We start from the raw sequence: 26,520 nt of genomic DNA on the forward strand, positions 1-26,520 counted from the left end.
TATTTTTACACAAATAATGCACAAGTTCTACATTTGTTTGCCAACTGCACTCTCCCCCTCATGCCGTGCCATTTTTTTTTACATGTTGTAAAAACAAAATTAGCACAGTGCACTTATGAAAATACCTCGCAGGGAGAGGTCACAGTTGAAGAACAAACACAGAATGAGTGAGTTATTTGCATAAAAATATAGTAAGTGGAACATGACATATTCATAATAAAAAAAATTCCTACTTTTGTTGGGCAGTAATATAAACATAATGCTAGTTATGCTAGTCAAACACAGGTATACTGCAATGACTAAATTATCACATCTGTTTGCTTATATCTTCAAAAGTAAAATGAAACATTTTTCTATGGTGCAGAGACAAACAATTCCTTTTAGGCATTTACATTACCTTCCAGGTTCATTCCAGCTTGAAGACATTTTCGATAGCGGCATGCTGGGCAGTTTTTTCTTCGAATTTTATCAATGATACAGTCATTTCTTCCAGCACAAAGATAATTGTGCTGTCCTATATGGAACATAAAAGCACTATTAAAATTTCACAGGTTTAAAGGATACTTTTATGGAGGGCCTCTGTTTTTGTTTTGGATGGCACGTAGCCAAGACCCAAAGCTATTGATTAAGAAAGGCACAGTATATGTTCCTTCACTGCCTACATTATAAAGTCAGGAGATCAACTAAAAGTAGCCTCTTTTGTAACAGTTTATTTAAAAAAAAAAAAAAAAAACAGAACTCAGTTAAAATATACGTATAAAAAATAGGAAAGAACACAAATCCTAAGTGTACTGCTTAATAAATGTTCATAAAGTGAACACCCTGTGTAATCAGCAATCAGATCAAGAAACAGAACAGTACCCCACAGCCCTCCCTTTTTGCTTTTTTCTAGTCACCATCCACCAGGGGAACCACTTTCTTGACTAATTTTGCTTTAAACAGTTCTTTGTTTTTAATATAAAAAACTAATTTCACCTGTCCAGTGTTGCTAGCTAGCACACACTGTGTTGCATCTTTTTATATAAAAAGGAGGTTCATGAGTGTGACTACAAAGAGTCTAGTTCCCCAAATGACATGTACAACTTTAACTCATTTAGAGAGAGACTTCATATTACTTTAGTAGCAAAAATGACAGATGAAATTAGTCTTTCATTGTTCGAGAAGATGTCTATAGTTACTATTTACTATGACTTCTGACCTGATACTGAGGAGGACTAAAGGAAGAGGAAACTAGTTTAAAAATACTATGAGATTCCCAAAGGGAAAACTACTCTAATTCAACATTAACCACCATATATGCAAACAAAATGTGCTCCCCCCTCCCAGTTTTAAATGAAGTGATTAGTAGACAGCAAGATTTAATCTTGCATGTTAAGGTTGCCAGAAACTGGTTAAGTGAATCACAGACTTGGCAAACTAAACTAGTGTATGTAGAACTTAAATTATTTCACATGCTTTTAGAATATAAGAATGTTTGAATTCATCATTGACCTCAAATATACATCTGAAGACCTTTACTGTCTAGAACCTTCTAGTATCTGAACCAAACCAAACTCGATACACCTTCAAGTCAATTCTGACTCATAGCAACCCCTTCTGGTAGCCTGTGTTAAGAGACAGAACTGCAGCTCTCTCCTGACAAATATTTTGAACGAAAACTTAAAAGGAAAAGACCAAAAGTGTCTCTTCCCCTAAATGCATGTATAGGTAGTCTTCTTTCAACCTGATTAGTAAACGTCGAAGAAAGCTTGATGAGGATCTGCTGCTGGTTTGACAGAAACTTGGAGGAGTCTACTATATAAGATTGGCATGTCTGAACAGATACACTGACTAGATAAGTTCATTACCTTACACTAGAGGCGATGGTCTTCACAAAATTCTGCAGGACATTTTTTCAAGAATAAATCATATTCAAAGGTAAGAAAAATAGTAGTTATCAATTCACTGGCTTGAAAAGATCTAATTCTGTTTCTGGGAAAGGACTCTATGCATAGGGCAAACTAAGACTGGACATGGATAGAAACAAACTATATTTGCTTCCTCCCACTATGATTAATCACAATGCTCTTGAAACACCAGTTTTGGGGAGATGGTTAATTGTATCAGGCTCAATTCTTTGTGAAGAATAGGCCACCATGTTGAGTAATGGATTACAATTCAGCTTTGTTCCAGAGCTGCTCTCCAGTGCAAATGTCTGTACCATGTGTTTCAATTCCTTTCTGTGTTGTGTTAAGTTTCTGAGCTTCTTTACTTGGGCACGAAATGGAAGCACTAACCCACTAAGTCTATCCTCTATAAAGCAGAAGTAGGAACAACAGATATATATCTATAGTTGAGGCAGTTACAATACAAATATTTAACAATATTCCTAAATCAATGTCCTGCAATTACTGAAATGATTAAAAAACTGTTTACTGCTAAAAACATTCCAATGTTTTATGTTCAACCAAAATATCAGAACGTGACAAAGAAACACTGATTTCTTTATCCCAAATGCGTCTTGAGCACAACTAAGAATCTGACCTACAGAATCAGCTACGTTGTACCTTCGTAAGTTAAATTTAGTCATAGCTAGTTATCAGTATCAAGTTGGCATGTCTGCTTCTTATCTATAAAATTAGGAGTTTCACCTCGTGGTCACTATTTCACAAAGCATGAACATGTATCATTAATAGTCATTCTCTCTTGATAAGACCATGAGACATCTCAGGTCAGAGTTCCTATGTCTTCTATCACCTAGTAAATTCTCTTTCTAACAAAGAGTAGACGTCAGGTAGGTAAAGAGCCTTCAGGCCAGTTGGAATTTTTTTAACATCATTTTGTATACACACTGTATTTATTTTGTGGTTAGAATTTATTTTTTGCAAATGATTTCAGTTTCCTGCTTATCATAGGTATGGTATCCAGCCTACAAGATGGCCCCAATGATCCCTGCCTTCCTGGTATTCACACTCTTGTGTAGTCTACTCTCCTACTATACCAGGATTGATTTGTGTGACCAAAAAATATGGCAGAAGTGATGGCATCTCAGATCATTTGTTCTGGAGGAAGCCAGCTGCTATGTGAACAGCAGCAGCCCTAGCAAAGGGTCACTCAGTGAGGAACTAAAGCCTCCTGCCAAAAGTGAAGTGAATAAGCTTAGAATCAGATTGTCCAGCCCCAGCCTTGAGATGACTGCAGCCCTCAACAAGAGCCTGAATGTTGTCTTATGAGAGTCCCTAAGCCAGGACCACCCAGCTAAACTGCTCTGAGGTTACTGATGCCCAGAACCTGTGTGAAATTGTTGCTTTAAGTGATTGATTTTTCAGGTAATGTATTACACAGCAATAGATAACTAATACAGTTGTTGTTAAAAAAAAAAAAAAACTAGTTGTTGTTAGGTGCTGTCAAATAGGTTCTGACTCATACTGACCCCATGTACAACAGAATGAAATGTCACCCGGTCCTGTGCTATCTTCATAAGAGTAGGTATGTCTGAACCTGTTGTTGCGTCCACTGTGTCAATCCATCTCATTAAGGGGCTTCCTCTTTTTTGCTGACTCTCTACTTTACCAAGCATGATGTCCTTCTCCCAGGAATTGGTCCCTCCTGATAACATGTCCAAAGTAAAGCAAGTTGAAGTCTTGCCGTCTTGGCTTCCAAGGAGCATTCATTCTGGCTGTACTTCTTCCAAGACAGATTTGTTTGCTCTTCTGGCAGTCCATGGTATATTCAATATTCTTTGCCAACACCGTAATTCAGATGCATCAATTCTTCTTCGGTCTTCCTTATTCATTGTCCAGCTTTTGCATGCGGCAACTGAAAATACCATGGCTTGGGTCAGGTGCACCTTAGTGCTCAAAGTGACATCTTTGCTTTTTAACACTTTAAAGAGATTTTTTGCAGCAGATTTGCTCAATGCAGTATGTTGTTCGATTTCTTGACTGCTGCTTCCACAGGCGTTGATTGTGGATCCAAGTAAAATGAAATCCTTGACAACTTAAATCTTTTCTTCGTTTATCATGATGTTGCTTATTGGTTCAGTTGTAAGAATTTTTTTTTTCTTTATGTTGAGGTGTAATCCATACTGAAGGCTGTTATCTTTGATCTCCATCAGTAGATGCTTCAAGTCCTCTTCACTTTCAGCAGGCAAGGTTGTGTCATCTGCATATCACAGGTTGTTAACAAGTCTTCCTCCAATCCTGATACCCTGTTCTTCTTCATAAGTCCAGTTTCTCAGATTTGCTCAGCATACAGACTAAGTATGGTGAAAGGATACAATCCTGGCACATACCTTTTCTGATTTTAAAACATGCAGTATCCCCTTCTGCAGTTCAAACAACTGCTTCTTGGTCTATGTACAGGTTCAGCACAAGCACAATTAAGTGTTCTGAAATTCCCAGTCTTTGCAATGTTATCCATAATGTGTTATGACCCACACAGTCAAATCCCTTTGTGTAGTCAATAAAATACAGGTAAACATCTTTCTGGTATTCTCTGGTTTTAACCAAGATCCATCTGACATCAGTAGGGATACTGAAGTTTTCTTGAATAAAATTTGTTTTTTAAAAGTGAGCCAAGAAAAAATGAAGTAATCAATAGAGTAGTGATTTATGGATTTGATCAAGATCATGAAAGTGGTACAGAAAATGGCTAATACTGCACAAGGGATGTTCTAGGGTCTTCTGCAGGTTGCATACCCTATTGAAATATCTGAGGATTAAATGTAAACTGTGACTGTCAGCCTGAGCTACTTTCTTTACCTGCAGTGTGGTACAGTGTAGTATGCACTGGTGGGTGCTAGGAAATCCCATTCTGAAACCTGGCTTTACTTTATCCTAGTTGTGTGAGCTCGGTAATGCTTACTAACTTCCCTGAGCCTCTGTTTCCCCATCTGTAAAGCTGGATAAACAGCACCTCCCTTTCTGGGCTTCTGCAAGAGTAAAAGGTAATTGTGTAGAAGGTTTTTAGCACAGTGCCTAGCACACTGTAAGCACTCAGTAAATGTTAGCTATTTATTAAGTCCCTTGTGATTACTTTCATCTAGTACCTAACTAGATTACAAACTTTCAGGTAATAAGAGTTTATCATATACTTCTTAGGAAGTCAGTGTAGCAGTGAGGTTACGAGCTTGCTTGGGGTTTAGAGATAGCTGTGTTTGAATTCCAGTTCTGCCAATTAAACTCTCTGAGCCCCAGTTTTCTAGTCTATCAAGTACAGATCATGACAGTATCTAAGAGCTCACAGAGCCATTAATTAAATGATATGACATCTATATAAAGCATAGTATTTGTCATGTGGTAAACTAAGGGTTGCTGATGTCTATTCCATCAAGACCCTCCAACAAAGATTACATGTACTTTTATGGTAGTGATGAAGGGAAGAAGGAGGGGAGCCCTAAGTGAACGACCAGCAGTTTTAGTGAGGAAGCCAGAATAAAAGAAGAAAGAAGCATGACCATCATTCTAGTATACAATGAAAGAAATGATGCTAACTACAGTTCATTTCTGTATGCGAAAAGTGACTCTCAGAATACTCAATCAAAAAATCCATAACAACCATTCTTGATTTGGGTTGCCTATACAATAAAAAAGTAAAACTTCTGCAAATTTCCTAAGAATTGCTAAATGTTTGGGTATTTATTATACTAAGCCAATTTGGGGGGATACCAGGTGTTAAAACTGCAGTGCTAAATATATGATGCAAATTATTTAAGCCTCATATTTATAACTGCTTAAGGGAAGACTCCAAAACAAGTATCTGGGCCTTAAAGCAAAGGCCTGCACCCCTGTGGCCTATGTGGGGTTACATGAGCCATTTTATAGTACACTAATAAAAAGCAATCTGCACAAAAGAAAATAACTCTTCTACCTCCCAAGGACATACAAATACAACTCTGGCCAGATAAGAATCCTTTTTATACTGTGAATGTATAGTTAATTTTATTTCTTTAAAAATTAATATAATTGGTACTTTAGGTAACCCACTCAGGACACACTGCCTTCAAATGCTTTACAAATAACTAAAAAATGTAATTTTTTCTAAGGGGGTTCACTGGTAATATTTGAAAATTCTGAGTCACTTCTAATAATAATTTGCTATGAGGATAATTTCTCCTTCCTTAGGGAGATGATGCTACTGCCCTTGTAAGCACGCTGAACTACTGAGTAATTCCATAAAAAGGATAAAACCCAAAAAACCCAAACCCGTTGCCGTTGAGTCGATTCTGACTCATAAAAAAAAATAGTGACCCTAAAAGACAGAGTAGAACTGCGCCATAGGGTTTCCAAAGAGCAGCTGGTGGATTCGAACTGCCAACCTTTTGATTAGCAGTCTGAGCTCTTAACCACTGTGACACCAAGGCTTCATAAAAAGGATAAGGTTTATATTAATAAAATATTCATATAATGAAATCACTTTCACTAAAATACTTTCTTTCCTGACCTCCTCCGGCAGAGTTTATCACACACTCCTCTGTATTATAATCCCTGTACCTTGTAGTTATTAATTCATCTTTCACTTCAATAGACTGTGACCTCCCAGAAGGCAGGGATCAAGTCTTAGTTTGTGTTTACACCACTTAGCACAGTACCCTGGCTCACTAGGAAAGAGAAAGAGAGAAGGAAATGAGGATTTAATGAAATGAATACCTTTTCCCTCCATAGTTCTCACTGTCATTCACTTTTCTCAGACTGGTATAGTTGGTGGCTTTGAAACTAGTTTACGGGTGCTGAATCCATGATTCTAATACAATGAGCATGATGTTACTACCAAATCTGGTACCATAATTTCACATGATATCCGATTCGACGGCACTGGGTTTATTGCTTTCTTACAGTGTTACCTTCTGCTCTCTGATGAAACTCCCTCCCCCTCAATTTATTAATGGTTAATTATTATTATTTTCCTGTTTTATTCTAGCTCTGGTTTGGCTCCATTTTCTAAAACATCTTCTTTGAACTGAGGACCCAGGAGACACACTCTCCCTCCACTTCAGAGATTTCTAACGTTACTGGGCTTTGGATGTAACAGACTTTGAAAGTCTACTTTGAGAACAGGAACCAAATAGAGAAAGAATAAACTCTTCAAAACACACACTACCTTCCACTGCTCTTTTGAAGAACACTTTACAGCTTCCACAAGTCAGGACCCCATAATGACATCCTGAAGCTTCATCAGAGCACACGAGGCAGAGTTTGGGAGGTGGTCCCATCGCTGCTGAAGAGCTGGATGGAGGAGAGCTTACATCTGGTCTCATTCCAGGGCTAAAGGAAGAGAAAACAATGTTACGCTTTAACTGTAATAACTGTCAGAGGAATATCAAAATACAGCTATTTTACCTTCTCACTCCACACTAAACTCTGGCTTCAAGTACTAGCAAGAATTAAAATACCCTATCTAAATACATTCATATACTGTTATATTCATTTTTTATACAGGATTAAGAATGAGGTAATTTTTTTTTTTGGAGTGTCCCCCTAAAAAGAACAGCCAGATGGTGGTTCACTTAGCAATTGTAATTGTTAACTGCTTCTTGTTATTGTTGTTAGGTGGCATCCGGTCGGTTTTGACTCATAGTGACCCTATATACAACAGAATGAAACACTGCCCGGTCCTGTGCCATCCCTACAACCGTTACTATGTTTGAGCCCATTATTGCAGCCACTGTGTTAATCCATTTTGTTGAGGGTCTTCCTCTTTTTCACTGACCTTCAACTTTACCAAGCCATGCTTCTCCAGGGACTGGTCCTTCGTGATAACGTGTCCCAAGTCCATAAGACAAAGTCTCACCATCCTCATTTTTAAGGTGCATTCTGGCTGTACTTCTTCCATGATAGATGTGTCCATTCTTCTGGCAGTCCATAGGATGTGCAATATTCTTCAACACCATAATTAAAAGGCATCAACTCTTCTTTGGTCTTCCTTATTCATTGTCCACCTTTTGTATGCATATGAGGCAGCTGAAAATACCATGGCTTGAGTCAGGCACACCTTAGTCCTCAAGGTGACATCTTTGATTTTTAACACTTTAAAGAGATCTTTTGCAGCAGATTTGCCTCATGCAATACATAGTTTGATTTCTTGACTGCTGCTGTTGATTGTGGATCCAAGTAAAATGAAATCCTTGACAACTTCAAACTTTTCTCCATTTATCATGATGTTTCTTATTGGTCCATCTGTAAGGATTTTTCTTTATGTTGAGGGGTAATCCATACTGAAGGCTGTATAGTCTTTCATCTTTATCAGTAAATGCTTCAAGTCCTCTTCACTTCTGGCAAGCAAGATTGTGTCATCTACGTACCACAGTTGTTAATGAATCTTCCTCTAATGCTGGTACTGTATTCTTCTTCATATGGTCCAGGTCAGATTATTTGCTCAACATACAGACTGAGTAAGTATGGTGAAAAGATACAACCCTGATACACACCTTTCCTGATTTTAAACCATGCAGCATCCGCTTTTTCAAAGGACTGCCTCTTGGTCTGTGTACAGGTTCCTCATGAGCATAATTAAGTGTCCTGGAATTCCCATTCTTCACAATGTTATCCATAATTTGTTACGATATACACAGCTGAATGCCTTCGCATAATCAATAAAACACAGCTAAATATCTTTCTGGTATACTCTGCTTTCAGCCAAGATCCATCTAATACCAGCAGTGATAACCCTCGTTCCACAGTGGCGCTAATTGCTTGTTCTTGTTGTCAGGTGCTGTCGAATTAGTTCGATGCTATGTACGACAGAATGAAACACTGCCTGGTCCTATGCCATCCTCACAATCATTGCTATGTTTGAGCCCATTGTTGCAGCCACTATGTCAGTCCATCTTGTAGAGGGTCTTCTTCTTTTTCGCTGTCCCTCTACCTTACCAAGCATGATGTCCTTCTCCAGGGACTGGACCCTCCTGATACGATGTCCAAAGTAAGTGAGACGAAATCTTGCCATCCTTGCTTCCAGGGAGCACTCTGGCTGTTGACTGCTTAGGATTTATTTATTTTTTAAATCACCTTTATTGAGGTGTCATTCACATATATTTCACCATCTTAAAAGTGTACAGTTAATGAGTTATGTCAAATGTATTGTCATGTAACTACCACCGCAGTCAACAGGTAGGACATTTCCATCATGCAAAAAGAAGCCTCTTACCCCTTTAATTGCTTAGGGCATTGATTTTTATTTTCTAATTTTAAGATCCTATACAGGCATCTTTAAAAATGCAAAGTCCAAACCTTTCACAATCTTACTCCTAGTGTTACTCTAGCTGAAACCACTATTTCTCCTGATTTAAGAAAACATGGATCCATGTATATTACTTTTCTCTAAGTTTCCTGTCTGGCTTGCAGTGAGACTGGAAAAGGCACTAGACTTTCAACAGTGAGGATTATTCTGTCTTTCTCTCCACTCAATAAGGATATGCCCAGGGGAAAAAGATGGTCTCATTTTTCATTGTGCAGACTTCCCATGTTGAGTGCGGTCTGGCAATTACTAGTGTTTAAACATAAATATTCTTTCCGCTAATTTGTTATTTTGAAAAGTGTCAAACCCAGAAGAGTTGAATGAACTGTACAATGGATATATACCCCATATATCCATATTCACCAATTCTTAACATTTTGCCACATTTGCTTCTAAAGCTACACGTTTATAAACCAAAGAAACAAGTGATCCTTTTAATGCTGGAGGAAAACCAACTCTTGCACTTAATAATAAACGGTATAATGATTTTCAATGTTGTCCCTTCCCAAGGAATTTTCATCTCACATGGTAATTTTAGAATCAGAACTTACTGTGTAGCTAAAAAAGAATTTCTAACCTGCTTATAATTAGACTGAGCATTCCTTATCTGGTTATGTGTTCTCAAACAGACCTTCAAAAATATGCATGGTAGCAACCTGTTGATTTTTTTTTTTTTTTTTTAATAAAAGTAAGGAGCCCTAGTGGCGCAGCAGTTAAGTGCTTGGCTGCTAACCAGCGCTCTGTGGGAAAAAGATGTGGCAGTCTGCTTCTATTAAGATTTACAGCCTTGGAAACACTATGGGGCAGTTCTACTCTGTCCCGTAGGGTTGCTATAAGTCAGAATTGAATCAACAGCAATGCGTATATATTAAAGTGTTTTTTATCAACTATACAAAAAAGTTCATAAACATACCATTATTTTTCTCTAAATGTTTCTTAATTTGCCAATTCCCTAAAAGAGATGGCATTTAGGAATAATCTTAAGATTGTGTGTTAGTCAGTTGTCTCTTTACCATTCTTTATCGTCGCATGTTTTTGCTTATTCTAGCTAATTACAGCACTAAATCTCAATTACAAATATGTTTAAACTAATTTACTGAGCAAACTAACAAGATATTGTTTTGATCATCGATATGGTTAGAAATTTATTAAGTAACAGATTTTTTTCTGTTGTAAGAATAAAAGCTAATTCTAGAATGACAGTTTTGTTTTATAAATGTTACTATAAATAATTAGGCCAGTAAACTGAAAAGCTCCCCCTAAATTCTGTCCTCAAAAGAAGCTTCCCCACAGCTTCCTTCTTTTTTGTTAGGAAAACAAATTTTACCATTATAAATAACTGGATGAAGAAGGTAAAACTGCTCACTCATGTCCGATTCGGTTCTCTTTCAGTATATCCCCCAAATTGTCTTCAACTTCCTAACCCTTTGCTTAGGAGGCTTAGTCAGCAGGACAGCATTCCTACCCCTTCAATTCTAGGAATAGGCCTCAGGGTTTCACGTTGTTCTCTGAACACTGTCAAAAAGGATTTCTGGATGATTTAGTATCACAAGGCATTGATTCCCTGCTAGATTTGGGAGAGTGGACTGAGTGCATACTGAATGCTTACAATAGAAGAGAATAACCTGAAATGACTCTGCTGTAGTTCTGGCATGAGCCACCCTTGATTAATGGAAACTTGTGGTTAATGTAGAGGAGCTGCTCTGGCCAGAGTTTTACAGAGAAGTGAGTGAACAGAGCAATGTGTTGGGGAAGCAAAATCTTCTCTGGCTTCTGTTCTGAGGATGCTCCTATTCCTGCTCAGCCAATCTCTCTCTGTCACCTGACATCTATTTTTAGTGATCAACCAGTTGCTTGTATATTTAGGTTATGGAAAATGAGCACAATGTTTAAAGATTTGAAAAAGTAATTCTGTAACATTTCCTCAGTTACACATGTGATATATACATTATGTGTGTATTTTTAAAATTTTAAATAGCACTTTGCAGTGCTTTATAGTTTTAAAACACTTTTATGAACATAATTCCATTGATTCTCTCCACAGCACTGTGAGAAGGACATCATCACCCCTAGATGAGGTCACACAAGCAGGTGGATGATCAGTGAGCCTATTTGGCTTTGTTTCGATCCCACCTGTACCACTTGACAGCTTGTGTGACCTGGGTAGGTATCTACTACTCTGAGCCTCAGTTTTCTTATTAGTAAACTGGGAAGGAGATCACCTCTGTTGTGAAAATAAGATTTAACAAAGTCCAGTACACAGTTCCTGCATCTAGCAGACAATAGTCACTCTTTCTCTTTGAGGATAGCTGAAGATTTTATTAAAAAAAAAAAAAAAAAGGCAGTATATAAGTATTACTGTGTAAGGGGAAAGTAGTATTAAGTTTAAAACCTAGGACAGTAGTCCCAAATTTTCATTTATAATTAAAGCATATGCAAAACACATTCAGACCACTCAACTGTGAGCTACATACAGACGACAAAAAAAGAAAGTTAAAAATAAATGAACAAATAGGCTGACAGAAGAGTAGCTAAGAATCTGGAACCTAAGTCAGGCTTTTGGCATCCCTTTCGGCGGTCATTCTGGGCTATATCAGATAAAAGCTGAGTACATGGAAAGTTGCCAGGTGTACCACAGACATCGGTGGAAAAAAATCAGTTTTGTCACACAAATATGAGGACTATGATGGCTTATAATGAACACCACTTGAAAAAATGGATGGATGTAAAATGGCATTCAACCGCAAATGTGACCCTAGGATACTGCTGAAAGGAGGCAACAAAATGGTTAGAACTCAAGTAAAAACCATATGGAATCACTATTTTTTAATAAGGATACATGACAGAAGGAAATCAAAAGTGTATCATAATCAGAGCGCATATTACACCCCTTTTGAGTGGGAAACCCTGGTAGTGTAGTGGTTAAGCGCTACGGCTGCTAACCAAAAGGTAAGCAGTTTAAATCTACCAGGTGCTCCTTGGGAACCCTATGGGGGCAGTTCTACTCTGTCCTATACGGTCACTATGAATTGGAATTGGCTTGATGGCAATGGGTTTGGTATGAATGGGAAATCTGAAACGTTCTGTTTTTAAGGGAATCCATCATCTATAATAGTTACTGATTGCTCGCTGTGTGTTTACAGCTGTGCCAAGTCTTCTGAAGATGCTAAGAGGCTCTTCTTTTAAGTAACTAAGCCCAGGGTGCTTTCTTTTAAGTGAAGAATCATAGGAATAAAATGCCTTGTTCCAGGTGATGTTGTTTCCCAATCAGAATGGAGAGTGTGCTGGACACAAAGTCATTCCTGTGGCTATCGAGGAGTTCGCTATTAGAATTAAGAAAGAGGAAGAACATGCATAAGGCTGGTTTCTTGTTCTTTTTTTGGCCCCCTATATACTTCTCTGGGAAGAAAAGGAACTGATGAAAGGAGAATCATGGATGAAATAGGCATGGATTATGAAAGTTAATCACACACCTTGAGAAGCATGTAAGACACGTACAACTAAGTTACACCCATCAGTCAGCAGACACTTCCTGGCATCTGAATGCCTGGCACTGGTGAGGCTACAGAAATCTCCTTACTTATCACGCATGAAATGCACTGTTGAAATCATAATGAACCCTAAAACTGTGATCTAAGGAGTTGTTGTTGTTAGGTGCCATCAAGTCGATCCCGACTCACAGAGACCAAATGTGATGGAGTACAAAGAGTGCCATAGTAGTAAAAATATTTTGTAGTTGCCTTTTTGTGTCACAGAGAATCAGCCTTACAGACAGACAGACAGACCTGGGTCCAAAGCCTAGGTCCAGTGCTCTAAGAGCTATGTGTTATCAGCTTGCTGACTTGACCTCTTTGAGTCTATTTCCTTACTTGTGCCAATTTAGGGTGTTTCGTATAAATTATATTAGAATTATATAAAGCACTGGCACATACTTGGTGATCGTCAAACAACAGGTCTCTCACTGACCCCTCCAGGGATGCTCTTCCCCCTCCTGGAGAATCCCGAGTGAAGAGAAGTACCACAAGCTTGCTGGCGGGCCAGGGGAGGATTAATGGTCCTCCAGAAGCTCAAGTTCAGGTAATTGTAGACCTGCTTTTTTGATACTACGCCAAAATTCTACAAGTTCCTTTCTTAAAGGTTAATGTTGCAATGTAGAATCGGAAACCCTATCAATGAACTTCTTGAAGCTGTTACATTCAAACCCATTGGTCTATGTTGTACTTTTACCCATGCATGATTTTGTAACACCATGCATTAGTCATTTGGAAAATACTGTTTCACTGAGTTATGCAGGTCCTTCCAAATGCTGACACACTTTATTATATGACATTAAAAAGTCACATTTGTCAAACTCACAGTGGTGTAAGAAGTCTTATAAAATTCTAATTTTTGCTACAAAGCTCAAATTTTATCAGTTGCCACCAAAAATACTGTCAGTTGTTTTCTTTGAAGTGATAAGCTCACTTCGATCATTTCTGAGAAAAAAATCTGCCAAATACCCAGGGCTGAATAACCATAGTTTATCTCACAGTATTCCATGAAAAGCATAGCTTGTTCAACTCACGACTTAATCTCAGCTGTACTTTCGAGAACACCATGAGATGGTATATAGAGCTTAAGCACCTCATGCATACTTCCTATTTTGCCACATGGAATTTTAACAAGACATATATATTCAAGGGTTGAAATTTCACAGAACTAATAATTTTTGCTCCTTCAAGGATATTCTTAAATGGAACTGGCTTGCTTTCAGTTTTTAAACCGTTAGTCCAGGGCAGTGAACACAGCGACTGCTGCACAGCTGCAGTACCAGCAGTTTTATTCATCATTGCTTTGGTACCATCAGTGCAAATGTTAACACAGCAAAAAAGGCAAATAAAATCTATGTACTATTATGAAAATAGTTCTAAAAGGTCCTTGGGGATTCCCAGGGGTCCATGGAGCACATTTTGAGAATTGCTATTATAGAGAATAGTGGGTACCCTACATCAGACAGACTAGGATTCATAACCTAACTCTGCAGTAAAGCAGCGAGGTAACCCTTAATCTCTCTAAATCTCAGTTGCTCTGTTTCTAAAGGGAGATTAAAAGGGGAAGGTAACGTGCTTAAGGCAGGGCCTGGCGAAATGCTACAGTATGCTTACTAAATTAGAGGCTTTCCCCCAAAGAGAAAGTAACAGAGATGATACACTATGGTGTGGTTGGCTTAGCCTTCAATTTAAGCGAACCTAATCAACAATTTTTCAATGTGATGCAAGAAATCCATTTGGAAGAAAAGAAAAAAGGATATTATTATCCCCTCAGAAAACAAGTATTAACTAACATGGAAAAAGATCCTGGAAATACAGCTGCTTGTTACAAGTGGATTAATTTTTAACAACTACAAATGGAATGGTTATATTCCCACTGACTCATCAGTTTTTGTCCAAACACCATAAAGCAGTGGTTCTCAACCAGGGATGTTTTTGCTCCCCAGGGGACATTTGGCAATGTCTGGAGACATTTTTGGTTGTCCCAACTGGAGGAAATGCCACTGACATCTAGTGAGTAGAGGCCAGGGATGCTGATAAACACCCTCCAACACACAGGACAGCCCCTGCAGCAAACATTTACCCAGCCTCACATGTAAACAGTGCCAAGGCCAAGAAATCCTGCCATAAAGCTTTAAGTGGAAGGAAAAAGGAAAATCCAACGAAGACCAGAAACATATTTTAAAATCTTCACAACTATCTTTAAAATGTAGCAACCACCCTACTGAGGCAGCCCTAAATATTCTTGATTGAAGACATGTCTAAAAAGAGATTCAAAACAGGACTGAGATCAGGGACCATACAGGCCTAGTTATCAATGACAGAATTACCTTAAGTCAGTGATTGATTTTTCCCTCTAGCACTAGCCCTAAAAGATGGCTTTTTTTGCACATTAAAGTCACCTGTACTTTTCTTATCTTTGTTCATTAGAAAAAATTTAAATACTCACCTGCACACACCAAGTGATTATATTTTCTGAACTGCCCATTTATCCCTGCATTAGCTAAAGGACTACTGATTTGTATGATAATAAGCTACGGAATAGTTTTCAAATCAAATCGAAAAATACTTTGGGGAAAGGCTTTCACAATATTCCTGTTAAATGGTTTTATAGCAGAAAGCATTGTATTTTAGCAAGCCAAAGAAAGTCTGATTATTCTCTTTGCTTTGCATTTGTTGATGGTAATAGAGAGGTGTCTACTTGAGGTGATTAAGACAGTTACCCCAACCTAGGCATCATTTACACTCCCTCATCTCAGGGAGAGGCTTACAGCAACAAAACCTAGACAGTTATAGGCTAAGAGCATCTTCAGAAGAAAAGGAGGGAGAGATAAGACGGCGTTTTCAGACCTCTGAGACATAATAGCTTCTCAGTGTCTCTGGTCTTAAGTTTCCTTGCCTGTAAAATCAAGGTCTTGGATCAATAAACTCCAAGTAAACTGGCCAAATTTCACAAGGTGGGGGAGGAATACACTTGGGTCTGCAAGGGCTTCTTTGGACCTGCAAATGTATTCTCATAAAGAGAGAATATGGTCACCTTATTTATACTTCTTACTTAAAGTCTATACATTTCTCAATCTATTTAGTATTTTTTCACAGAAAAGATAATGTATTTCCTTTTCATTCAAAGGATCAGACCTCAGTCAGGCCGTTGTGTTAAGTTACTCAGTCCCTAACGGCTGTCTCACCCTTTACTCTTTAAGCCCCCAAGCACACTCTTTCAGGCATATATGTTCTCAGTTTGCTCAGGCCTGCATTAGGGGATGTGTGTTTTGAGGAGGAGCAATGATATTGTGATAAGCAGGATACTAAGACTAAGAGTGGCAAGAACAGTAAGTGAAAACTTGTTTCATTAGATGGTTATTTCTAGAATGAAGTCATGATTTTGCTTCCACCTGATGTTTCCTCACACTTAAAAGCACAAAGGATAATGTATGGTTTGGTACATCCAGAATTATGAACGTGACACCTTCAAAGAAGGCACGAATAGGTTGGAGACAACAGTACAGTTATTGCCTTTTTCCGACTACATATCACACACATCTCTGGAATGCTACTCATTTCCACCTCAATTACAATGGTAACTTATTCCTAAATATCTTATTCCATTCTTAAAGAGACACTTGAATTCCTGTCACTATGCTTAGCAACTGAGGCTTAAATTCAGAGATTTTGTGACTTCCAGCCTTTTCCCACATCTTATTATTATTCTCTAAAAAAAAAAAAAAAAATAGTACTATATCACATACCTTTTACTTCCTGTCTACTCTTACTGTCACCATTTTAATGTATGGATTCCCTCACCTCTTGCCTTAACCACTGCAATGGGTTACACTAACCAGTCCTCCTGTCTCTGGCTGCTTCTCATTCCATTCCATCCTTTGCACTGCTAAAATGCTTTTGACCATCATAATTAAAAGTTTCAGGGACTCCCCTATTGCAGATAGTACAAGCCCAACAGAGTCCAGAGTCTGGTTCCTCCTCCTTTCTCCAATCCTGTCTTCCCACTCCTTTACAAAAACCATTTGGTTTCTTTATCGCCACAGAGATCCTGTATCCACAAAGATGTTTAGGAAGTGCCTACTATTCACCACATTTCTCCTGGGAGCTTTTGCTAAGATCTTTCACCTAGCCTAAAGTGTCTCCATGGCATTTCTAATTCAATGGCAACTTCTAGACTCCTTTACACATTGCTATGTAGCACTTTTACATAGGTGATTTGTTATAAGATGCTGATGATATAAAGAGGCCCAAGATATGGACCTTAGCTAAAAGAAACTACTGATAGGAACAGGATATATATGTTAAAAAGCTAACAACACAGGACTACCTGGGTAAATAACACATGCTAGCAAAATTTTGGTGAAGATAATTAAAAAATGACTACAGCCGTATATTGACAGGGAACTGTCAGGGAATCTGTCAAACCAGATTCAGAAGAGGACATGGAATGATGGATATCACTGCTGATGTTAGATGGATCCTGGCCAAAAGCAGAGAATACCAGAAAGATGTTTACTTGTGTGTGTTCTATGAAGTACACGAAGGTATTCGACTGTGTGGATCATAACAAAGTCTGAATAACAAAGAAAAGGAATTCCAGAACACTTAACTCTGGTCATACAGAACCTGTATATGGATCTAGAAGCTGATGAAGGTCAACAACTACAGCCTTCAGTAGGATTACACCTGAACATGAAAATCCTCACAAGTGGACCGACAAACAACACAATGATAAATGGAGAAAAAACTGAAGGTTTCAAGGATTTCATTCTACTTTGGTGAATAATCAATTTTTTTTTTTTTTTTTTTATGGAAGCAGCAGTCAAGAGATCAAATGATGTATTATTATACTGGGCAAAGATGTCACTTTGATGACTAAGGTGTACCTGACCCAAACCATGGTCTTTTCAAATCACCTCATATGCAAAAGCTGAACCATGAAAAAGGATGACAGAAGAATTATTGATGCATTTAAATTGTCGTGTTGGCAAAGAATATACCATGGACTGCCAAAAGAACCAACAAATCAGTCTTAGAACAAATACAACCAGAATATGCTGTGGAAGTGAGGATGGCGAGACTTGGGCTTGCCTACTTTGGATATGTCATCAGGAAAGACCAATTGCTAGAAAAGGGAATCATGGTTGGTAAAGTAGAGAGTAAGCAAAAAGGAAGGAAGCCTTCAGTGAGACGAACTGACACAACAGCCATGACAATGGACTCAAACATACCAACAATCATGAAGATGGCGCAGGATTGGGCAATGTTTCATTCTCTTATACATAAGCTTGCAGTGAGTTAGAGCCACTCAGCAGCAACTAACAACATAATTCATATCTATTTGTTCTGTTAAAGAATTTGAGGCAGCTAAAAAAGAAAAAAAAATTTTTTTTTTTTAATATGGTAGATGGAAACCCTGGTGGTGTAGTGGTTAAGTGCTACGGCTGTTAGCCAAAAGGTCAGCAGTTCGAATCTGCCAGGTGCTCCTTGGAAACTCTACAGGGCAGCTCTACTCCGTCCTATAGCGTCACTATGAGTCAGAATCGACTCAATGGCAGTGGGTTTGGTTTTTTTTTTTAATATGGTAGATGTTTATGACATTATAGCCAGAATATAGGCGTCATCACTACTATGCACTGTTTCACAAGCTCTTGCTTTGTATACGTTAGCTGATTTAATCCTCTCCACAGATTTATCGTATTTATGAGGTAAGTACTATTTTCAATATTTTACAGCTGAGGAAGCTGAGGTTTAGAGACATTGCTCTGCCCAAGGTGACATAGCTAGCAACTGGCAAGGTCAAAACTCAAACCCAGGTCTTTCTGACACCAAAGTCAGTGCTCTTAACCAATATTTCACCTCCCCTCCTATGATAAAGTGGCAGAACTGAGAAGCTGAGCTAGACACATGTTTTCAAATTAAGGAGTGATGCCTTCTACTTTGTAGGTTGAGACTTGATGTCTCAGTGACATACAGCAGATTCCCTGTGCCTGCTTCCAATCATGATCTGCAAATGAGGATTTAGTGCAAATAAATAAGGATTGCCAGAGCAGGTCAAATAGGTAAAAAAACAATTGTCTTATTGTGTGACAATCTCTATTGTTTGAATAAATTCTCAAATGCTCTGTAAACTAATGTATATATCATACTGCACCATCAGTACAATTTATGAATCCCTACAAAGATGTTTGTAAAAGCAAAATGAAATACAGTTTTGTATATATTAATGTTTATATTAGTATAAAGAGAGGAAAAAGCCTCAGAACCAACCTCAACTTCATTTAAGGTCCCATAGTCTTTTCCTCCCCTCAGTCAAAGGCCAAGGTTTGATTCTTCAGTTCTTAAGTTGACAACTTCTTGGTTTCTCTGCCATGCCAGTCTACCAGATGAGTATTTTTGCTATATAAATCTCCCTCCAGTTTTGATGATGATGCCCTCTCACTTCACATACTAGTTCCTATATGCCACTGAAATGAATTAAAAGGAGTAATTTTAAGTCCTTAATAGTGAAGATGTGAGTAAAATTGTCCCTAGGAGAGGAAGGAGAAAAGAAACAGCAACTAGTTGTCAGAATGATGTGTTACTTCGTGGACACCTGCAGTAATACATCCACTTAGATAAAAAATTTCGGACGGAAAAGGTTTTCAGTAGGAGAAACAAAATGCCTCATCACAGTAATTCCATCCTTTGGAAACTACAGATTTTTAGTTCTGTACTCCAGGCTTCATGGCTAGGGACTTTACTAAAATATATTACCTCAAATAATCCTTACTATTGCTCTTTACAGACAAGAATAAATGAAGCCCCGCCCCCATCACATCAGTATGAGGCACAACCTGGATCTGAATTAGCACTGCCTGATTCAAGATCCACGCTCCTTACCCTATGACTGTGTTGCCTGGCAAGGACGTGCAAGGTAATATCCATTTAGCTTGATAAAGTTTTTAAAAAGATTATGTGAATCGTCAATAGTCTTGAGATAAACATCAAAAATAATCTGTTTTTTCCCTCTTGCGACTATCCTTGGTGACACAATGAAGTAGAAATTATCTTAACTGTTGTTGTCATTAGTCACTGTTGAGTCAATTTTCGACTAATAGCGACCCCATGTGACAGAGTAGAACTGCCCCATAGGATTTTCTAAGCTGTAATCTTTACAGGAGCAGATTGCCAGGTCTTTCTCCTGTGAAGCCACTGGGTGAGTTCAAATCTCCAGCCTTCTGGTATCCAGGTCACTTTCATCTCTTCTTTCGATTCTTGTTATGTTAACTTAAATCTTAAGCTAGTATACTGGCATTCTGAAGCACATTATTATATGCTAGACTAGTGTATCCTACCCTAAAATTTTGGGGGATGCACGTAATTTTTCTGAAATATATTGCTCTAGCACATCCAGTTGAGCATATCTAATTATCTCAATAGTATATGTTTGTACTATTTTTGAAAAAATGATAAAATTTCTCCCACAATATCTCTAATAATGGAAGCTGACAAGTGCTCAGAGCACTTAAGTAAAATGAATTTAATATTATGAGGCCTTAACTATAAAGGGAGTTGACCAGTGATTTGGTGGCAGAATTCATGCCTTCAGTACGAGAGACCTGGGTTCGATTCTCAGCCGGTGCACCTCATGTGCAGCCACTATGTGCAGTGGAGATTTTCCTGTTGCTATGATGCTGACAGGGTTGCAGTGGAGCTTCCAAACTAGGAAGAGAGGCCTGGCCATTTACTTCCAAAAATCAGCCAATGAAAGCCCTACGAGCAGCCATCCAAGGCACAATGTCTTACTTATCTAACCCCCCCCCCACCAAAAAAAAAACCAGTGCCGTCGAGTCGATTCCAACTCATAGCGACCCTATAGGACAGGGAAGAACTGCCCCATAGAGTTTCCAAGGAGCACCTGGCAGATTCGAACTGCTGAACCTTTGGTTAGCAGCTGTAGCACTTAACCACTATGCCACCAGGGTTTCCCTTAGTTATCTAGTGCTGCTATAATAGAAATACCACAAGTGGATGTCTTCAACAAAGAGAAATTTATTCTGTCACAGTCTAGTAGGTTAGAAATCCAAATTCAGGGTATCAGCTCCAAGGGATGGCTTTCTCTCTCTGTCAGCTCTGGAGGAAGGTTCTTTGTCATCAACCTTCCCCTGGTTGAGGAGCTACTCAGGTACAGGGACCCCAGGTCCAAAGGATGCACTCTGCTCCCAGTGCTGCTTTCTTGGTGGTATAAGGTCCCCATGTCTCTCTGCTCACTTCTCTCTTTTATATCTCAAAAGCGATTGGCTTAAGACCCTATCTAATCTTGTAGATCTTATCAGTGTAACTGCTGCTAATCCATCTTATTACATCACAGTGATAGGGAAATCACATCAGATGATAAAATGGTAGACAACCATACAAGGGAATCATGACCTAGACAAGTTGACAGATATTTTGGGGGGACACAATTCAATCCATGACACACAACAATCGCTCTCTATTTGCCTGAAGCAACGGAGGAAGAAGGAGAGTCAGGAATAGAAGATGGAAACGGAATGTGTGGCTAATTGCCCCCATGAAAAACTGTCTCATTTGCCATGAGATCAGAAGAAATGGATAATGCCTGGCTACCATTACTGACCATTCTGATAAAAGATTCTAGAAAAAAATCCTGATCAAAAGGGGAAAAATATAGAACAGAATTTAAAATTCTCATGGACTTCTGACTTTCTGGAACCATGGAGGCTGGATGAACCCCTGAAACTTGCCCTGAGATAATCTTTGAACCTTAAACCAAAAATATTCCCTGAAATCTTAAAACCAAACAGTAGTTTAGTTTAACTAGTAAAAAAAGGCCTGCCTTGAGCACTATGCTCTTTTAAGAACTATCTATATGGGATAATATTGACAACAGCAATGCAAAAGATTAGATAGGAATCCTAGAGGACAGTGAGTTTATGTTAATGGTGGAGGAACAACTCTGAAAAGGAGAGTGAGAATGTTTGCACAACTTGGAGAATGTAATCAATGTCACTGAATCGTACGTGCAGCAAACAACATGTACTAGGCACTTTACACACATAACCTATAATCCTCATTACCACCCTGAAAGTAGATATTACTAATCCCATGTTACAGATGCAGAAACTAAGACTCAGAAATTTTAAGAGAACTAGTCCCAGGACCTTATATTATACATCTGTTAATAGGCAAAGTTTAAATTTGAATTCTAAGTCAACTGCTTTTTTTATTTCTAGCATATACTAAAAATAAACTTTTGGCAGTCTAACTGTATAGTAGGTGAAATTAGAACAATATAACAATTACATGCATTTAGAACTCTTATTTCGTAGAAACTAAGGTCAAATGGTCAAAGTAATAGTTATAGATCTAGAATTAGTACTTTTCAGAAACAGCCATTAACTACCCATTTTCCCCTGCATTTGCCAGAGCCAGATACAGATTAAAAAAAAGTTGACTGTATTTTTAAAAATACACGTAAGGTGTTCCAAAATTCAGTACCTTCCTGTACTCTAGATCTCCTTAGTAAATTATATGAGAATTAAAAATTAGTCAAAACATTCCAAAAGAAATACTGTATTGTGGCAATGTATATGCAGTGTGACTTAGGTACATTTGTCCACATACACATTTTCTCAATAATTAATTTCATAATAACAGTAATAAGCAACATAAGCTATCATGTAGTTTCACTTTTGTTAAATTTAACAACAACAACAAAAAAAGTCAAGTTTGGTCTTGCTTGTCTTTCATAGTCCAAGTAAGTGTAGATTACTGAAATTTGTTTTAGAATATTCATTAGAAAAGGAACTTTTTTGTTTTTAAACAGCATCTGCTAACATTTCAGAAACCACACAGGACTACAAAAGAAGCCTTTAGTTTAAAACAAGTGACTGACGTGATTTTTAAGTTTAGGGATACTCTTGAGAATGTAAATATTTTAAGGGCACAGGCAGCACTTTTGGGAGAAAGTATAAATGGTAACTAGTGTTGCAGCAGGAAACTTGCAATCCAGAGCTAGGAAGTTCAAAGCATTTATGATCAAATAATAGTAATTTTATTTGCTTTTAATAGTTTCATTTTTTTCTTTAAAAAGCTGCAGATTTAAAAATAAAACCAATACTACATTCTCTCAAAATTATTTTAAAAGTTGTCAAAGTTTGTTCATAAAAGTATTTCAAATATTGTTTTTTACTAAACCCAATCCCTTCCTTAGAAGAATAAGAATGTGACTATCAGCCGACAGAAAGCAGTTTCCAGCTGAGTTCTTATGTCAGCAGTCAGTTCTGGACGCAGGCAGACAGAACTTGCTGCATAACCAGAGCTGGCACTTCCACGCAGCTCCAAAGTCTAAAAGAAGTGGAATTTCTGAAAATAAAGTCCTCAACTTTAAATACCAAAGTAATTTTAGACTTGTTACTTTCAACAAAATCATCACTTTAAAAAATGTCACTATTCAAAATAGTTAAACACAACAACAAAAAATTGCATAATTTTGTCTGGGGGGAAGAGTGGAGGAGAGATAAGAACCAATAAAGCAATGACTATGACAAAATTTTCATCCACAGTTTCAAACAGAACACAAAACATCTACCACCTGCCAAAACATGAATCACAAAATTGATATTTTAAGGGCAAGTCATTAATTTTGTAGCATAAATATCTGACAACACTAGACTAAGTGTTTCATTGTTGGTAAATGTTTCTTCCACATTATCTCTAACACCGAAAGCTGATAAACGTTCAGAATATTAAAGTACACCTTCTCCTCACTTATTGACTACCTTGTTATCCGACATTTTGCATTTATGACAGTAGGAAAAAAATCCAGTATCCAAATATTTTGCTCATGAATGACATATGTCTAGCAGTAATGAATGCTGAGGTGCGAGGTGAGAGTAACATTGGCTGTGACGGTTAAGGTTATGTGTCAACTTGGTTGGGCCATGATTCTCGGTAGTTTGACAGTTACGTAATGGTGTAACTTGGCAGTTATGTAATGGTGTAGTCATCCTCTCTTTTATGATCTGATGTGGTCATCCTCCATTTTCACATAGCTCTAATTTTGCATAACGATCTGGTTTTTGGAACTTAAAACCATGTCAGTTAGTGAGAAGAGGATGTAATACATCACAACAGGGACTGTGTTACCTATTAGGTGGACAAAGAACACATGAGCTTAGCCGTGCCAGGATTTTAAGACGGGTTGGGCACCCTGAGTATACGTTTTGTTTTTTTCACTCATTCATCACTTCCTATAAGAATCACAGACACTGGATTATAACATCTGAGCCACCGAATTAAGAGTACAAAAAGGACGAGAACAGGAGAAATCTTTTAAAATTACAATGGAACCAGTAAGCAAAATTTGTCTAGTCTGCCTGAGGAAATCTGGCCAAAAAAAACATAAAGGAGTCAGTATCTGAGAAACAACTCTATAAGAAATTAAAATTTTTTTTTTACAGTTCTTAAAGAGAGTGAAATAATATAAAGTAGAAGTTACTGTGATTTCTGAAATGTAACATAAACTCTAAACCTGAAAAGAATGAGAAACTGTGACTTAGGAAAACTTAGAGAACATGAAGGGCTCACACTTTCTGGCCACTGCAGTGGGTAGCTGAAATGACTGGTTAACTGTATTTGTGGGCCAGAGGGTCTCACTCTGAAAGGAAAGCAATTTGCTTTTCTCTTTGCTCAACAAATAGGCATCAGCCACCGTCAAGTGGCAAACTCCAGTTGCAGGCTTGCCCCATTCTTCACTCATGTGGGGAAAAAAAACTGAATAAATACAACACTACTATGACCCCAATAGTGAGGAAAACTCACTACTGTATCCATAAAGCTGAAGATATTTTTCCCTAGTTCAATTTGTTATCTATTTCTGATCCATAATTTACTCTAAGATTATTGGTTTAAATTTACTTATAAATGTACATGTAGGTATAATAAAAAAACAACTTGCCAAATAAAGATAAATTAGAAGATACTTTTAAAATTATAAAAATAATACATATGTAGTTAGAATATTTGGAAAACTCCAAAGTTTAAAAATTAGAAAATAAAATCGCCACACTTTTGTCAGAGAAAATGAGCAAACACTTTCATACATTTCCTTTATCTTTAAAAAATTTGCATATATTTATTTTGGTGATAACACTATGCATAACTGCAACCTGTTTTTTCATCTGTGAGGTACTATCCATCTGTTCAGTAGAGGGTCAGCAAAAAAAAAGGAAAACCCTCAATGAGATGGAGTGACACAGTGGATGCAATAGTGGGCTCAAGCATAACGATTGTGCTTGTTGACGGTGCAAGACTGGGCCAGTGTTTTGCTCTGTTGTACATAGGGCGGCTGAGTCAGAACCAACTCAATGGCATTGAGTAACAACAATATTCATCTGTTTACTTAACACTTTGAGAATGCTATTGTCAATAAATAGTATTTTATTACATCATTAAGCTTTAGAAGAACACTCAGAAAACAAATTAACAAAAACTATTAGAAACTGGAAAGATATTTATCAGAAATAAGTAACAATGAGGCAGAGTCAACATGGCGCTCTAGACAAAAGCACCACACTGTCCCTCCAAAAACAAAGACCGAAAAACTAAGTAAAACAGAGACAAACATCAGTCCTGGAACCCTAAGTGTCAAATGAAGAGATAAAGAACTCAATGAAGCACCTAATGGAATAAGAAACTGACAGAGAACAGAGAGGAGGGATATGAGCAAAGGTCCCCTGTCAACTAACACAGCATGGATTTGCCATCTTGGACTCCTGTCAGAGATCAGCAGGGAGGGAGTACTGGAAAGCAGCTTCACGGAGCTCCCAGCAGGAGATAGAGCACCCGGTAACTAGCGATAAGTGCTTTCCCACCCCTCCACCCTTCTTTCTCCTGCTCGGCCTCCACCACTACCCAGAGGGCCAAGTGACCATGGCATGGGAGGCGCCGACTCCCTGTTGCTTGGATTCAACCTGCCCACACTGGCTGGCCTTTTTGGTGCCATTTCATTGTTGCTGATGTTGCTTTAATCGGATTCTAGTGGTTTCTTCTCTGCCTTTCACCTCCTCCCCCTCTTTCTCTCAAACAGCTGGCTCCATGTGCCACCTCTGCTTCTTTTTGACAGGCTGTGAAGCATCACTCAGCTGGGAAACTGCTTCCCTGGTCCATGCCACTATACTGGTGTGATCCCCAGTGCCTTCTGTTGTTGTTTGTTTTCTTTTTAATTTCATAGCTTAGGAGCCCCTTCTAGCCAGACTGTACCGCGTGTCTTTGGAGCCACTTGCCTGGTCTGTGCAGCCGCGTTGGTGGGAACCGTAGAGGCATTTTTCTTTTTATCTTTCTTCATTTCTCAGTTTCTTGTCTCTCTCTGCTTACCTTCTTTTCCTGTCTCCTGAATACCTGATGCTTTGTACCATCTCTGCCCCTTCTAACCAAGCTGTATCGCACAGCCTGGGAGCCACTCCTCTGGTGTGTGAAGAAGTGCCAGTGGGCTCACTGGAGACCTTTCTTTTTTTTTTTCTTCTTTCTTTCTTCCTTCATTTCTCAGTTTCTCATCTCTCTCTGCTTTCCTTCTTTTCCTGTTTCTTGAATACTTAGTGCTGTGTGCCATCCCCCCCCCCTTCTAGACGGGTTGTGCCCCGAGGTATGGGAGCCACTTCCCCAATCACCAGTGGGATCCCTGGAATCATTTTTTTTTTTTTTTTTTAATTATTTACTTTTTTCCTTTTTGTTTTTCTTCACTTCTTGGTTTCTCATCTCCCCGCTC

At 38.2% G+C, this 26,520-nt stretch overlaps 1 protein-coding gene across 7 annotated transcripts in view; it reads right to left on the reverse strand.

Moving 5' to 3' along the window:
• NR3C1 (nuclear receptor subfamily 3 group C member 1) overlaps positions 1 to 26,520 on the reverse strand; it is a 117,760-nt gene that overhangs the window by 28,359 nt on the left and 62,881 nt on the right. For 6 of the 7 annotated variants that reach the window (XM_049873969.1, XM_049873967.1, XM_049873968.1 and 3 more), the window contains exons 3-4: positions 7,078 to 7,244; positions 398 to 514 (exon numbers count right to left, since the gene is read on the reverse strand). In XM_049873969.1, the coding sequence (XP_049729926.1) occupies positions 398 to 514; positions 7,078 to 7,244 (284 nt within the window). The remainder of the gene's footprint in view (positions 1 to 397; positions 515 to 7,077; positions 7,245 to 26,520) is intronic. The other variant, XM_049873972.1, reaches the window with a different exon arrangement.

The sequence above is a fragment of the Elephas maximus genome, chromosome 2, assembly GCF_024166365.1.
Source record: "Elephas maximus indicus isolate mEleMax1 chromosome 2, mEleMax1 primary haplotype, whole genome shotgun sequence".
In the NCBI taxonomy this organism is placed as follows: domain Eukaryota; kingdom Metazoa; phylum Chordata; class Mammalia; order Proboscidea; family Elephantidae; genus Elephas; species Elephas maximus.